The sequence below is a fragment of the Diabrotica undecimpunctata genome, chromosome 1, assembly GCF_040954645.1.
Source record: "Diabrotica undecimpunctata isolate CICGRU chromosome 1, icDiaUnde3, whole genome shotgun sequence".
In the NCBI taxonomy this organism is placed as follows: domain Eukaryota; kingdom Metazoa; phylum Arthropoda; class Insecta; order Coleoptera; family Chrysomelidae; genus Diabrotica; species Diabrotica undecimpunctata.
Window position 1 is genome coordinate 36939866 of NC_092803.1, and position 13092 is coordinate 36952957.

Genomic DNA, 13092 nt, shown 5'->3' on the forward strand with positions numbered 1-13092 from the left:
CAAAAAAAAAATTAATTTTCTATAAGATACAACTGGGTAAAAATGTTTTAAGTTAACTTTGCTGTAAAATAGCAATAAATACAAAAAAGGAGGAGGGAAACAAGCCTTTTCTTATTCATTGTTTTTTAACCACTTAGATTAAACTTAGGACCTTCATAATTCGCCTAGAAAATCTTTAACCCTTGACTGCACCATGTTGTTTAAAAACAACATACGAAAAATAATTAATTATATAATTAATTAATGCCAATAAATTAGCAGATAAGGATGAATCAGTTTGTGCATAACGTTGTTTACTAACAATGCAGTATTAATCAGCGTAAGTAAACTAAACAATCATAGTTGGTGTTGGTTACCTGTATTGTGTCTTCTTTGTTAGGTAGTGTACACGATTAGACAATGATACGTGCTTCAGATTGTTTTTGTTAGTTTTATCAAACTAATTTTAGTAAATATATTTTACGTGTTGTGAATAAGGTAAGTAAAATGCATGATTTCTTAAGGTATACAGTACTGCGCATATTTTTCTCATAATGATGTTTTTTGTTGTTGTTGTTTACAAGCAACATCATGCATATCTAGTAAATATTATTTTTTAGATAAAACATCATGAGTTAAAAAGATAAAAGGCCGCTGACTGACAAGGAACTTGCCGATATAATCGATAGGCTTTGGGATAGCGAAGATGGGTTTGATGATGATGATTATATTGTCGATCCAGATTTCTTACCTGACCAAGAAGTTGGTACATATGATGAGTCTGATAATGAGTATTCTGAACCAATAAACGAAATCGATGAGAATGATGTAGACACTAAGATAATTAATAGTACTCTAGAGGAGGAGCCTCCAGAATCTCTGGTTTACTCCAAGGGCAAAGGTATACTTATTTTTCAATCAATTTGTGATCAAAAATACTAGATATTTTTTTTATTTTTAGACATTACATGGTGAAAAAACATTTAAACTTATCCGAACAGAAACTGGAATTTAGAGGAAATCAGAGTCTTTCAAATCATATCCTACAACTGGAAAGTCCTTATGAATATTTTAATTTATTCTTCACAAATAGTCTTTTAGACAAAATTGTGGAGGAGTCAAATTTATATGTCATACAGCAGAACCCTAACAAACCACTAAATATTACACAAAGCCACATAAAGTAGTTTATTGGAATTACAATATACAGATAAGACATTGTTTTGTTGACCATAGGAATTAAGATTTATTGCAATCCCATCTCTAGAGTATATTTATTGTAATGCTCTAAAACTAATTTTTTTGGTTATTTTTATCCTTAATAGCAATACAAATAAATAAGTAAGTAAATATGCTTTATTGTCACTGAAAATTGTACAAATTTTATGGACAAAGCTTATTACAATATATAATAACAAGCTTATAACAATAAGACAAGAAAGAAGAAAAAAAATTATAATAAGAATCGTTTGTACTTTTAAATAAAAAAAAAACAATAAAATTCTACCAAACTTAAACATAAAAAATACCACCTAATTAAGAACCTACAAACTTGGTACGTAAAATGTACCTAACAAAAAATAAAAATTAGAAAATTAGCAGATTAATGAATTAAGGGCTCAAATATTCCTTGTGCTAAACAGTAACCAAATCTGTTATACAGATTTCTCCTCATATTTTTTTTAGTAGGCTGGTGTAATGCTTGCAGAGAAATGAAGTATTTTTGCCCTTAATTTGACTAGGTTTGTGGCTCTTTCAAACTGATGCCTATAAGTGTTTTCTTTGAGAAAACCCCAAAAAAGAAATCGTTAGGCGCTAACTCACAGGATCTAGCGGGTCATTTAATTGTACCACGTGTACTTACAAGTCGATCAGGAAACGTTTGATGGAGGAAGTAATAGTTGCTCTAGAGTTGAGAGCCGAACACCCATCCTGTTGGAAATAAACCTTCTGAAAATTAACGGGAAGGCGTCGAACTGCCGGAATGATCTCATGCTATAAAAGTTGTAAATATTTGGGCCCGTTTAGGTTTCCATCGATAAAAAATGGACCGACAATATGGTCGCCTAACATTCCAGTCCAAACATTTAACTTTTGCGGATGCTGCGTTAGCACTACAACACTGAGGTGCTTATTTTTCCGAGAATAATACCTTGCAACGGATGGATTGTGTTTTTTATGTAATGAAAATTTAAGATTCGTCAGAAAATAAAATATTTTTTAAAAAGTGTACATTTTCATTCTGTTTATCTAACATAATTTCACAAAACTCCATCCGCCCAAAGTTATCTTCCGGAAACAGTTCTTGTGTTGGTTGTATCTTAAAACAGTGATACCCATTCCTTTTGAGAACTCACTGGACAGTTCGAGCATTCACGTAAACTTCCTTAGCAATTTGTACACTATTGCAGGGTTGACTAGCTTCCACAAAAGCACAAATATCAATATCCCTGTTTTGACGTTCCTCATCGACAGGTCTAACACGTTGTTCATTACCTTCATGACACTTTTTACAACTGTTTACACATCCCGAAGTTTGAAAATATTTGATGGTATTTTTAACTGTTGTAACACTTGATGGGGGTCTATTTTCGAAAGCAACAATAAATAAATCAATTACTTCGCGTATTAAATGACCCTGAAAGTACCATGTTACAAGTTGCAGTTTTTCTTAAACGGTATACAAAGTAATATACATTTTATTAATTATTTGTTTATTCATTCAGAACTTTGTTTGAAATTTTTAATGTCGATGTGACAATTACGATAATTCGTACCTACTGTGAAATGAATATAGAGGTGGAAACGTGTAACATGTCACAGCGATTGCCATTGTGTTGTATGGTCAATAAAACAATGTCGTGATCTGTATATGTCCCTTGTTAATTTTCCCAATACAAGGGCATATTGATCAGAAGAAATTGGCTTTGAGAAAATAAAAAGTGCTCTGTCAGTCAACAGGTACAAAAAAATCAGACAATTTTCACATTTCAATAATACCGAGAATGCCTTATACCGTGACAATCCAAACTACGATAGAGTTTATAAAATTAGACCAATAATTGAAGCACTCAATGAAGCATTTTCAAACGGATTGCATTAAAAATTTTAAACTTAAAATTAATCTTTATGTTTTTATTTTATCCTAGGATTAGGTACTATGTAATGCATTTTGTATTATTTAATGTTATATATTTTATGTTATATATTTTTGTTTAATACAGAAAACAAGGTTATTCTACAATTTGTGTACCTTGGTTCAAAATTATACGCATAAATGAATTAAAATATATTATATAAATTTTTTAGAAGTTTTCGGTGTTTATTTTATATTATTTTTATATTATCGTCTAATTTCAATATAAAACTATTAATTTTTAAATTTTTTTTACTTAAATTGAGATAAATCAACCAATTAAAATTCATAAATAAATTGGGCTACCATCGTAGCCCACGCGCCTAACGTAGGATTAAGAGTTGCTCCAGGTCATACTGGTATCATCAGCAAAAAGAAAAAATTTTCCGATTCGATCGGACTCGATTTTGAAATTAGTAATGTCATTTATAAAGAAAAGTAGAGAACCTAATACTGAACTTTGTTGTACTCCACATACTATGATTTTGTGACTAGAGTCAGTATCATTTGTTCTAACCAGTTGTTTCCTATTCCCCAAGTAAGATTTTAACCAATTTAAAGAGATACCTGGAATTCCGTAAAAATTTAGTTTTTTTTTTATAAAATTGTCGTGATTTACACAATCAAAAGCTTTGGCATAGTTACAACCTAGTCACAAAAAACCATACTATTTTAGATTATATATTGCTATTTAAAAATTTGATCTTATCGAATCGAAGGTTTTTTTCTACTCTATAAATTATTATCTATTTTGAGACCGTCGTAAACCATCTAAAGATTTCAATCCTTGTCTTGAATGTGTTAATTCCATCAAATAGCATCATTATTGTGGTATATAATTGAGGACGTCGATTGGTAATATTTATTTTATTTTTGTAATTGTTTGCTGATTGCATATATTGAACCTTGGCTGTAATTACGGACAAACGGTAATTATAAAAAATAGGAAATTTAATTAGAAACAAAAAGCATAAAGACTTGAAAAATAACGATGACTAAATGCTATAACTGAATGCTTATATGTAATTATATTTTCGGTCTTGGTACTTTATCTTCTTTCATAAGGCTTTTAAGAAACATAATTTTATTTATTGTCATCTTTACTTTCTGGAGTTTATTAAAATCATGAAATACCGCAATAAAAAAATTAAAAGAGCATACATATACCACAACAAATTATATATAAAAAAAAGCATACGCTATGTGATGGTAATCTAGAAGATTTTTGTCCTTAAATTTAGAATCAGCTAACTGAGAAGACCTTTTTGAAAGGTTTAGGTATCTAATAAGATCATTTAATCCTTCCTGTCTGGGTATGTTGAGTCTCCTTGAAAGCCACTATCATCATGATTATGAGAAGTTATTTACTGTTAAAATAGAAATGTTAATATTGGAACGAATATTTCTTCTAAATGTGGAATAAATCTTCTTTACAAATTCCAAATTAGGTTATGTCCATTACTAGACAAAAGTAGCAAACGTCACAATGGTATTGGAAGCCCAAATTTTCATTCAGCTTTTGTCCATTGGCGCAGGTGATCAACACATGTTTTGCTTATAATATGCGACGCACAGTTTTGTCTTTATCTCCTAAATTAATACCAATAGAGGCTATAATATCTCAACATCTGGTTGATTATTTTAGTTTAATGTGTATTTGCTATATACACTATCGAACCAAAATATAGCAAAGACAAATTTTTCGAATTCCCACTTTCCCATAGTGTAGTATGATATCGCATTTGCGTACGTTATGTTTTAAAACAACAAAGTAGGCTATTATTATCGGCGACAACAACGTTATCGAGGATCAAATAACACGAAGTCATTTTAACATAATGCAAATAATGCAAAATTTCAATGCAAATTAAGAAAGCGTCAACAATAAAAGAATATTTTAATTGCTTTTCCAAAAAAAGAAGATTTGAGTGAAAGTAAAGGACCAAAAACTTTAATTTTGAAAGACTTAAAGCAGATTATTGCGAGTGGATTCATGAAAGGTAAAAAGTTAGCTGAAATTTCAAGACAAATTGAGTTCCCGACAAACACATTAAAAGAGATTCGTAAAATGATTCTTGGAAGTCTGCAATCAGAATTATTGTTGAAGTCCCAGAAATTATGATTGCAGCAATTATGACCAATCAACAGCAGGTTCAATCCTAAATACGTACCACCGACAGTTAAACAAAGCAAAGACAGGGTTTTTCAAGGAGTTGTTTCTCATGGAAAGGAGGAACCATAAACACTTCATTATTGACACCACGAATCGACTTCCGCCGCAACCCGTTTTTCAATCTACTTCCACCTATCTTTTTAATCGTTGTTATCGATCGCGTGATTCCTCATATGTTTTTCCACTTTTATCTCCATGACGTTCTCGGTCTTTCCCTTCGTCTCCTGTTCAGTAGAAAAAAATAGATTTTTCTCATTCCAATAATATTCCTATCACTAGTACTCAGTTGCTGTATCTCAGGCAGAGATTTATGCAATTTTGCATTGTCCAAAAGAAATTAACATGAGTGCTTTCGAACTGAAGCGGGTCAATATATGAACATCTAGTCAATGAGCTATTGAGGCACTTAGAAGTCCTTAGGATGGATTGTACGCTAGTGGGGGAATGCCGAGAAGAACTCGACAGATTGGGCGAATATAATAGTATCGCAGTGGTATGGATTGCAGGTCACCGTAGTAAACACGGCAATGAAAGAGTTGATAAAGTTGCCAGAATTGTATCAGCTACTCAATAGTTCAGTCCAGAGCCGCGACCAAAAAAAGCCTGGATCCGTTACAATAACTCTCACTATGAAAGTATACCCGGTCAAACACATGGTAAAATATATATTGGACGCTCTACGCTAATAGCGCTGAAATATTTCGGAAAACAAGGGAATTAGCTCGAGAGTCTTAAGACGCATCCTGACTGGACATGCGTCATTTAAGTGATATCTACAACGGAGCTTTTTCATGGAGACTACAGCTGCAGATTTTAGCAAAGTACCTGATGCACGAGATCGTAAGTGAAAAATAGTTTTTGGAGATTACCAACATATGGTACCCATCCGCTAGAGCTTTATACAGTATACTGGTACAGATTCCAAAATTCTGGTATGGGTAAATGAATGAATGAATACTTTTTCATTTCTATTTTATTTTCCGTTGTGAAGACGAAATCAACGTATCAAAATGAAAGACAGTTTTAAGTGTGTTTCGAGATCTCTGTCAGAGGGTAAGATATTTTTTAAGTAAAGCTACTTTTTTCTCTATAGTAAAATGCGAAGGCGAGCGTCACGGAACTACTATTAAATGATATTTATTTATATGTTATTATTAATTTAATATTTCGTCTGAATTTGACAGGTATGTTAGAATTAAACCACGTATGAGTTGTTACTACGTTAACAGGTGGCGTTAGGAGCAAACATAATACTCTCCGGAATTATTCCCTTTTATGTTCAAACATAATAATTTATTGAATTATTATAATATAATTTGTTTTATAAAATTTATAAATTATTTTATTCAATTTTAAAAATACAGTAAACATAGTATGACTCTTCGCGCTAGTATAGTGTAGCGTCTACTGAATCATCTTTTTTTATACCTTTTCTCATCATATTATAGTCTCAGGTTGTTCCACTGGGAATCCAAATTTGTCCCAGTTTATCCTCACTCCCTCAGCAAATTCCGTTGGCTCCAACGCATATTCAAAAGGAATTTGACTGCACCGAATGTCAACATCTAGTTGTTCTGGTCAGCAGCTCTATCTAATTTATTGTGAGTATTTTTCCTTCTATTCTCAGCCGATTCAAGTGATGTTACTTTTGAGTTAAGAAAGTCACATAATAATACAAGCGTCTGAGTATAGTTACGTTTTTTTAAACCTTATATATTAGGATAGTGCATATTTTTTATTCATGATAAATATTTAATGCTAATTAATATTTCCGTGCAGACTCTAAACATATTTAAGTCGAAATGGATTAACTAAATACACTCATGGACAAAAATATCGAATATTTTGGTATTTTCCAATTTTGTAGTCACTATTATTTCATAATAATTTTAGATTACTGATAATACTCATATAGTAGGCTGATGTACTTAACTGGATTGAGATATTTTGATGTTTATTTTGACGTTTATTCGGTGATTAGTGTCATTCGTACATTTCATCGTAAAAAACCTTCTTCAGGTAAACGAAAAATCATACTAATTCGGTTATTTTTAGTTTAATTTATTAAGTTTAATTAAATATTGTCTTGATTTAACTAAGTTTAAAACAAGTATCCCATCAATTCGACACTGCGATGAAGCCCAAGTAGCACAAATTGTAATTTTGTACGAGGAAGGGTATGCACAAAAAGGTATCGCACGACGTCTCAGCAGAACTGAATCTATAGTTTCGAATACTCTAAAAAGGTACCGCGAAACAGGAAATTGTATAAGGCCTGGTCAAGGACGCCCAAGGTGCACAACCGCAATTGATGACCGTTTTTTTGGTTCTTAATTCTACACGAAATCGTTCATTGACATCGATGCACCTTAGAAATGAGATATTAAATCTTAGACAAGTTAATGTGAGTTCATAAACAGTTAGACGAAGATCAAAAGAAGCAAACTTAAAGCCCAGACTCCCCGTCAAAGTTCCACGTCTCCTCCAAAATCATAAAGCTCGTCGTTTGGAATTTGCAAGAACACATATTTAGTGAAATATCGACAACTGGAAAAACGTTCTTTTCACTGATGAGACCAGAATCCTATTATGGAAGCCAGATGGTCAAATCTACCCCTTCAGAAGAGTTGGAGAACGATTCGCCATCTGCAGTCTCGCCCAGACTGTTAGTTTTGGAGTTGATGGCATAATTCTTTGGGAAGGTATTAGTTGGGAGGTACGTACCGCACTTGTGAAAGTGATTGGACTGATGCCTGGTGATTCTTACGTTTAAACATCCTGTAAGATCATGTTTTGTCATATGTTGATTACATTGGATATGAAAGATTCACGTTAATGCACGATAATGCTCGACCACATGCTGCTGCCATAGTGAGTAATTATCTTTTCGAAGATTGGATTGGCCACCGTTTAGTCCGGATTTAAATCCAATAGAGCACATGTGGGATCACCTAAAACGTAGCATACGACAAAGACATCCCGTTCCAAATACGATAGAGCAGCTTCGGCTTGCTGCACAGGATGAATGGAATGCAATTTTCCAAGGATATGTCCAAAATTTACTTGCAAGCATGTTGAGAAGTAGTAATAAGAGCTAGCTAATACTGCTAGCAAGAGGCAAGCAGTAATAAGAGCTAGAGGGGGGAATACTCGTTACTGATCATGCACTTCTTTAAGTTAAAACGACTTGTTTAAGCAATTTAAATGATCATTTAAGTTTAGAGTAAAATAACCTTATTTACCTAATATTAAACATTTATTTTTTTTCGCAATTTTATCCGCATAAAAACTTAAAATTGTTCATTAAACATTGTTGAAATAAACTCTATTTTACAATAAACGACTTGATTGACCAGAATTTATTTTGAAAAAACAAAAATTAGAAAATTCCAAAATATTCGATATTTTTGTCCATGAGTGTAGTAAATGTTTTGTTTTTTGTGTACTTAATTGCGTGTTTTTGTATTTTCAACACGGTTACTCCGTTACAATGAAAACTTAGGTTAGTAAGATAGTTCTCATGCTTTCTTAGCTTATATAACTTGATTGAACTTTGATATGATATTTCATTACTCTATTTGATTAATTTATTCTATTTTTGTTCTCTTTGTGTTAAGAAAACGACTCCGTCCATAATCTATCAGGACTGAGCAACGGTGCGTTCGAGTCATAGTGTATCTTCTTCTTCATGTACCATGTCCCTTCAGAACGTTGGTTACCATCATAGCTATCTTAATTTTATTCACTGCCACCCTAAATAGCATGCTTGTATCAACACCATACCAATCTCGCAATTTCTTCAACCATGAGGTTCTTCTTCGTCCTGGACTGCATTTGCCTGCTATTTTTCCTTGCATGATATTTTGTAGCAACCTATATTTTGGACCTCTCATTACATGTCCGAAATACTCCAGCTTTCTCTGCTTGATGCTTTTTATGATCTCAGTAGTCTTGCTGAGACGTTCTAGTATTGTGGAGGTTCGAATCTTCTCCACCCAGGAAACGTTTAAAATTCTTCTATAGCACCACATTTCGAAAGTCTCAAGGCGATTTAGATCGATTTTATTCACAGTCCAGGACTCGACACCATAAAGTAAGACCGAGAACACGTAGCAGCGAAGTAGGCGGATCCTCAATGCCAATTTTAGGTCCCTGTTACATAACACCTTGAACATCCTTCTAAAAGCCGCTCTAGCCTGCTCTATCCTAGATCTAATTTCGCCGTGACTTTCTGCGTTACAATTTAATTGCTGTCCAAGGCAAACGATTTTATCAACTTGCTCAAGTTTGGTATTATTTACATATATAGACGGTTTTATATGCTGTTGTTTACTTATTACGAGTATTTTGGTTTTCCGTATGTTCAGATCCAGACCTGCCTCCCTACAACTCTCAACGACACTATCAAGTAGTGTTTGCAGATCTTCTTGACTAGAAGCTAAAAGTACTGTATCGTCCCCATATCGCAAATTATTGTTGACGTCACCGTTCACAAATATTCCTTCTTGTTTTTCAGAAAGTGCTTTTCTGAAAATTTTTTGGGAGTAAACGTTGAAAAGCGGGGGTGACAAGAGGCATCCCTGCCGTACTCCTCTTTTAATATTAAGAGCCTGTGATTCCACACCATCTACTAAAACTGATGTTGTTTGATTCCAATATAAATTTGCAATTATTCGAACATCTCTGCCGTCCAAGCCAATGTCTTTTAGAGCTTCGATCAATATAGAGTGCTTAACACGATCAAATACCTTTTGGAAGTCTATAAAACAACAGTAGATGTCTACAGATATATCTCGACATCTTTAAGCAAGTACGTTCATTCCAAACAGTGCCTCTCTCGTTCCAAACCCGTTACGGAAACTGTCCAACGGTCCAAACTGTGTGTCATCCAGGTATTCCTCGCATTTATTGTAGATATGACCATGTATTACCTTCAGAAAAATTTTCAATAAGTGGTTTAACAAACTGATGGTTCTATAATCAGCACAGGTTTTTGCTGTTGTCTTCTTAGGTAGAGCTATAAACAGTGAATTAGACCAACCATTAGGTAGTTGTCCGCTAGTATAAATGGTATTCAAAAACGAAATTATAGCCTCTAAAACATTGCTATCATTTATAAGCTTGTATATTTCAGTTGGAATTTCATCAGGACCAGTCGCTCTGCCATCTTTTGATGATTGTATGGCTTTTATAACGTCAGAGCTTGTTATTAGGGGTCCGTCGCAGTTAGTAATATCAGGAGGTGAACTACTCCTATCGTCTTCGAATATTACGTTCGTGACGTAATTGTCCCATTGTTTAAGTTTGTCCTCTACTTCAAATATTACTTTACCATGTTCATCCTGTAGCAATGCAGTTTGTTTCTTATTGAAGATATCAGCCGCTTCTTTCACTTTTTTATACATGTTAAACGTGTCGTATCTGTTTTCAAGTTCTTCAATGTCATGACAATGTTTGGCTAGATGTTGACTCTTTGCTTCTCGTATTTTACGTCGAATTTCTTTTTGTATGCTGTTATAAAGTGTTTCGTTGTTTTTCGCCAGTCGTCGTTGTTCCATCAAATCCAATATGTCATCTGTCATCCAAGCCTGCTTTTTTATTTTTTTAATCTTATAGTGTATCCGTGTTCCAAATTTACTTCTTAGTAATCTAGATTATATATCATGCCACAGTATTCTATGTTGAATATCACTTCTTTAGTTTTCCCCTTCTGAAAAATATACTCATAAGGTATTTAAATTCTTTACATTTTAAAAATTTCTAATTTGTAGCTCTTGGTATTCTTGTTCTCCTATTTTTAAACATTTGTCATATTTTTTCTAAACATGTAATTTATATCACTTTCACATGTAGTTAGAATTAGAACCACTTGCTCATCCGCAATAGCAGAGTTGTCAAACACATCTCCTCCAGTAGATGAATTTATGGAGGTATAATGCAAAATATCATTATTGCTTATGCAGAGTGGGAAATATCAGTACGTTTTATTTTCCAACAGAATGACGATCGAAAACAATCTTCGCGATTTGTTTAAGAGTGGTTTCACGAACACAACGTTTGAGTTTTGAAGTGGTCGGTACAATCCCCTGACCTTAATCAAATTGAAAATTTTTGGGAAGAAGAAAAAGTCGTATTCGTACATAACTGTTTTCAAATAAACAATCGTTGACCGATAAAATCAGTACCATTCACAAATCTTCAGTTATTTGAAAAATAAGTGCCTCAATGTTGCGACGGTGTCAGAAAGTAATAAACATAATGGATGGCAATTAACATACCAATAATAAACGTAAGAATTGTATTTTAGTTCAGAAAGTAAGATTACAATATACCTAGAAATCAGTACAAAGAATCAAATGTGTTCTAGCATAAGTAGGCATTAAAAATTGTCAGCAGCAAAATACTTTTTGCAGTAATTTATTATTATTAAGCCTAAGGCAGGTAAAACTATTTTTCAAAATATGTATATCACAGTATGGAAACACCGTATGTAGAAAATCCCAAAAAAGTTGGAACATCAAAGAAATATTTTGGCCTACATTAACAATTTTTATCTCAAAGAATCGATTTATTATCCTACTCTAATAATAACAATAAACGTATTAATAAAATCATTGCAAAACCTGTTCAGGAAAGACTAAATGCTGATGAACTGACTGTTTAAATCAAAGGCAAGAACGTTAATCAAACAGCGTCGATATTACGAGAACACTTGAATATGACTTGAATACATAAAAAAATTGTTCCTTAAGCACCAGTTTTAGTTTGTGTTCTAATAAATCAAAATGTTTATTTGCAAAAAACATATCGACGATCAACCAAACCTCACACTAGGCAACCAAAATTAATATATTAATCAAGCAGTTAAACACTGAAAACTTTTGTTTTCAACACATCCACAAAATTTATTATAATTTGTTATCGCCACAGCTCTTTTGGTAGACTGCCTTTCTCAAATGTCATTTTTATTATGCGTTTACACTTTATAGTCTTTAACTGAATAAGTTGAGGAGTCAATATATCACCCCAATATGTAAATGTGGATCTAAAAGCTACTTCATAAAGCACCTGTAAGAGAACTGGAACAATAAATGGAAACATACACCATCAAAGCTTCAGGAGATAAAAATAAGAGATTGGACCATGGCAACCACTCGATGTATCCAAACCAAAGCAAAAAATTATTCCCCGTTTACGACTTGGTGATACCTAGTTTTCTCATGAACGTTTGTTTAAAACAGAAGAACTCCTAATTTGTGATGAGTGCTGTTTACTCCTTAAGGTCGTGGCATATTATCATGCACGTAGCGTTTAGTTTCCGAAAAATATAATTTAAGTGGTTTTAAATATGAACAACTCACACTGTCCGGAACGTATCGTTTCAGACACCTAACGTTTCCGTTCAGTATATTCTAAAACAATATTTTACTGATACCGACGGCTACGTAACGAGTCGTAACTGGTTGTTATGGATAATGTGAATTAGATGTCCGTCGTTTTCCCCTCGTTGTTTATTTAGCTATTTGTTTGATTTTGATACAGAGTATTTGAAAAAATAATTTTGAGGCTATTTTGTCATTTATGCATTGTGTTTTCATTGCTTTGTGACAATTAAACACGAAGTGATACACAATTAGTACTTTTACACGGAAGTGATACCTCTTATTTTTTAAAAATACTCTTTGGTTTGATATGCATGGCTTCGTTAAATGTAGTATTTTGTTTTTAACTAAAGCTGTAATTAAATTTAAAATATATTCAAACTGAATCCTATTCACATTCTAAAATGTCCATAATATATTTC

General features: G+C 32.9%; 3 protein-coding genes across 4 annotated transcripts in view; 1 reads left to right on the top strand and 2 right to left on the bottom strand.

Annotated features, from left to right (window-relative positions):
• The window catches only part of LOC140448109 (uncharacterized), a 134994-nt gene that overhangs the window by 20849 nt on the left and 101053 nt on the right, over positions 1–13092 (top strand). The gene's annotated exons all lie outside the window — the stretch shown is intronic.
• The window catches only part of LOC140448097 (alpha-(1,3)-fucosyltransferase 7-like), a 35747-nt gene that overhangs the window by 15445 nt on the left and 7210 nt on the right, over positions 1–13092 (bottom strand). The window lies entirely within an intron of this gene.
• LOC140438792 (uncharacterized) lies at positions 991–10870 on the bottom strand. The gene is made up of 2 exons (XM_072528459.1): positions 10330–10870; positions 991–1028 (listed from the first exon to the last, which is right to left on the bottom strand). Exons 1-2 carry the CDS (start codon positions 10868–10870, stop codon positions 991–993), a joined length of 579 nt encoding a protein of 192 aa, XP_072384560.1.

Excerpts from the sequence above, each read along its gene's own strand:
- LOC140438792 (XM_072528459.1), bottom strand. The coding sequence starts at position 10,870 with ATGACAGATGACATATTGGATTTGATGGAACAACGACGACTGGCGAAA. Across the intron at positions 1,029-10,329 it reads TAGCGGACAACTACCTAATG|TTGTAGGATATGATTTGAAA; the intron begins GTTGGTCTAATT and ends AGGACTTTCCAG.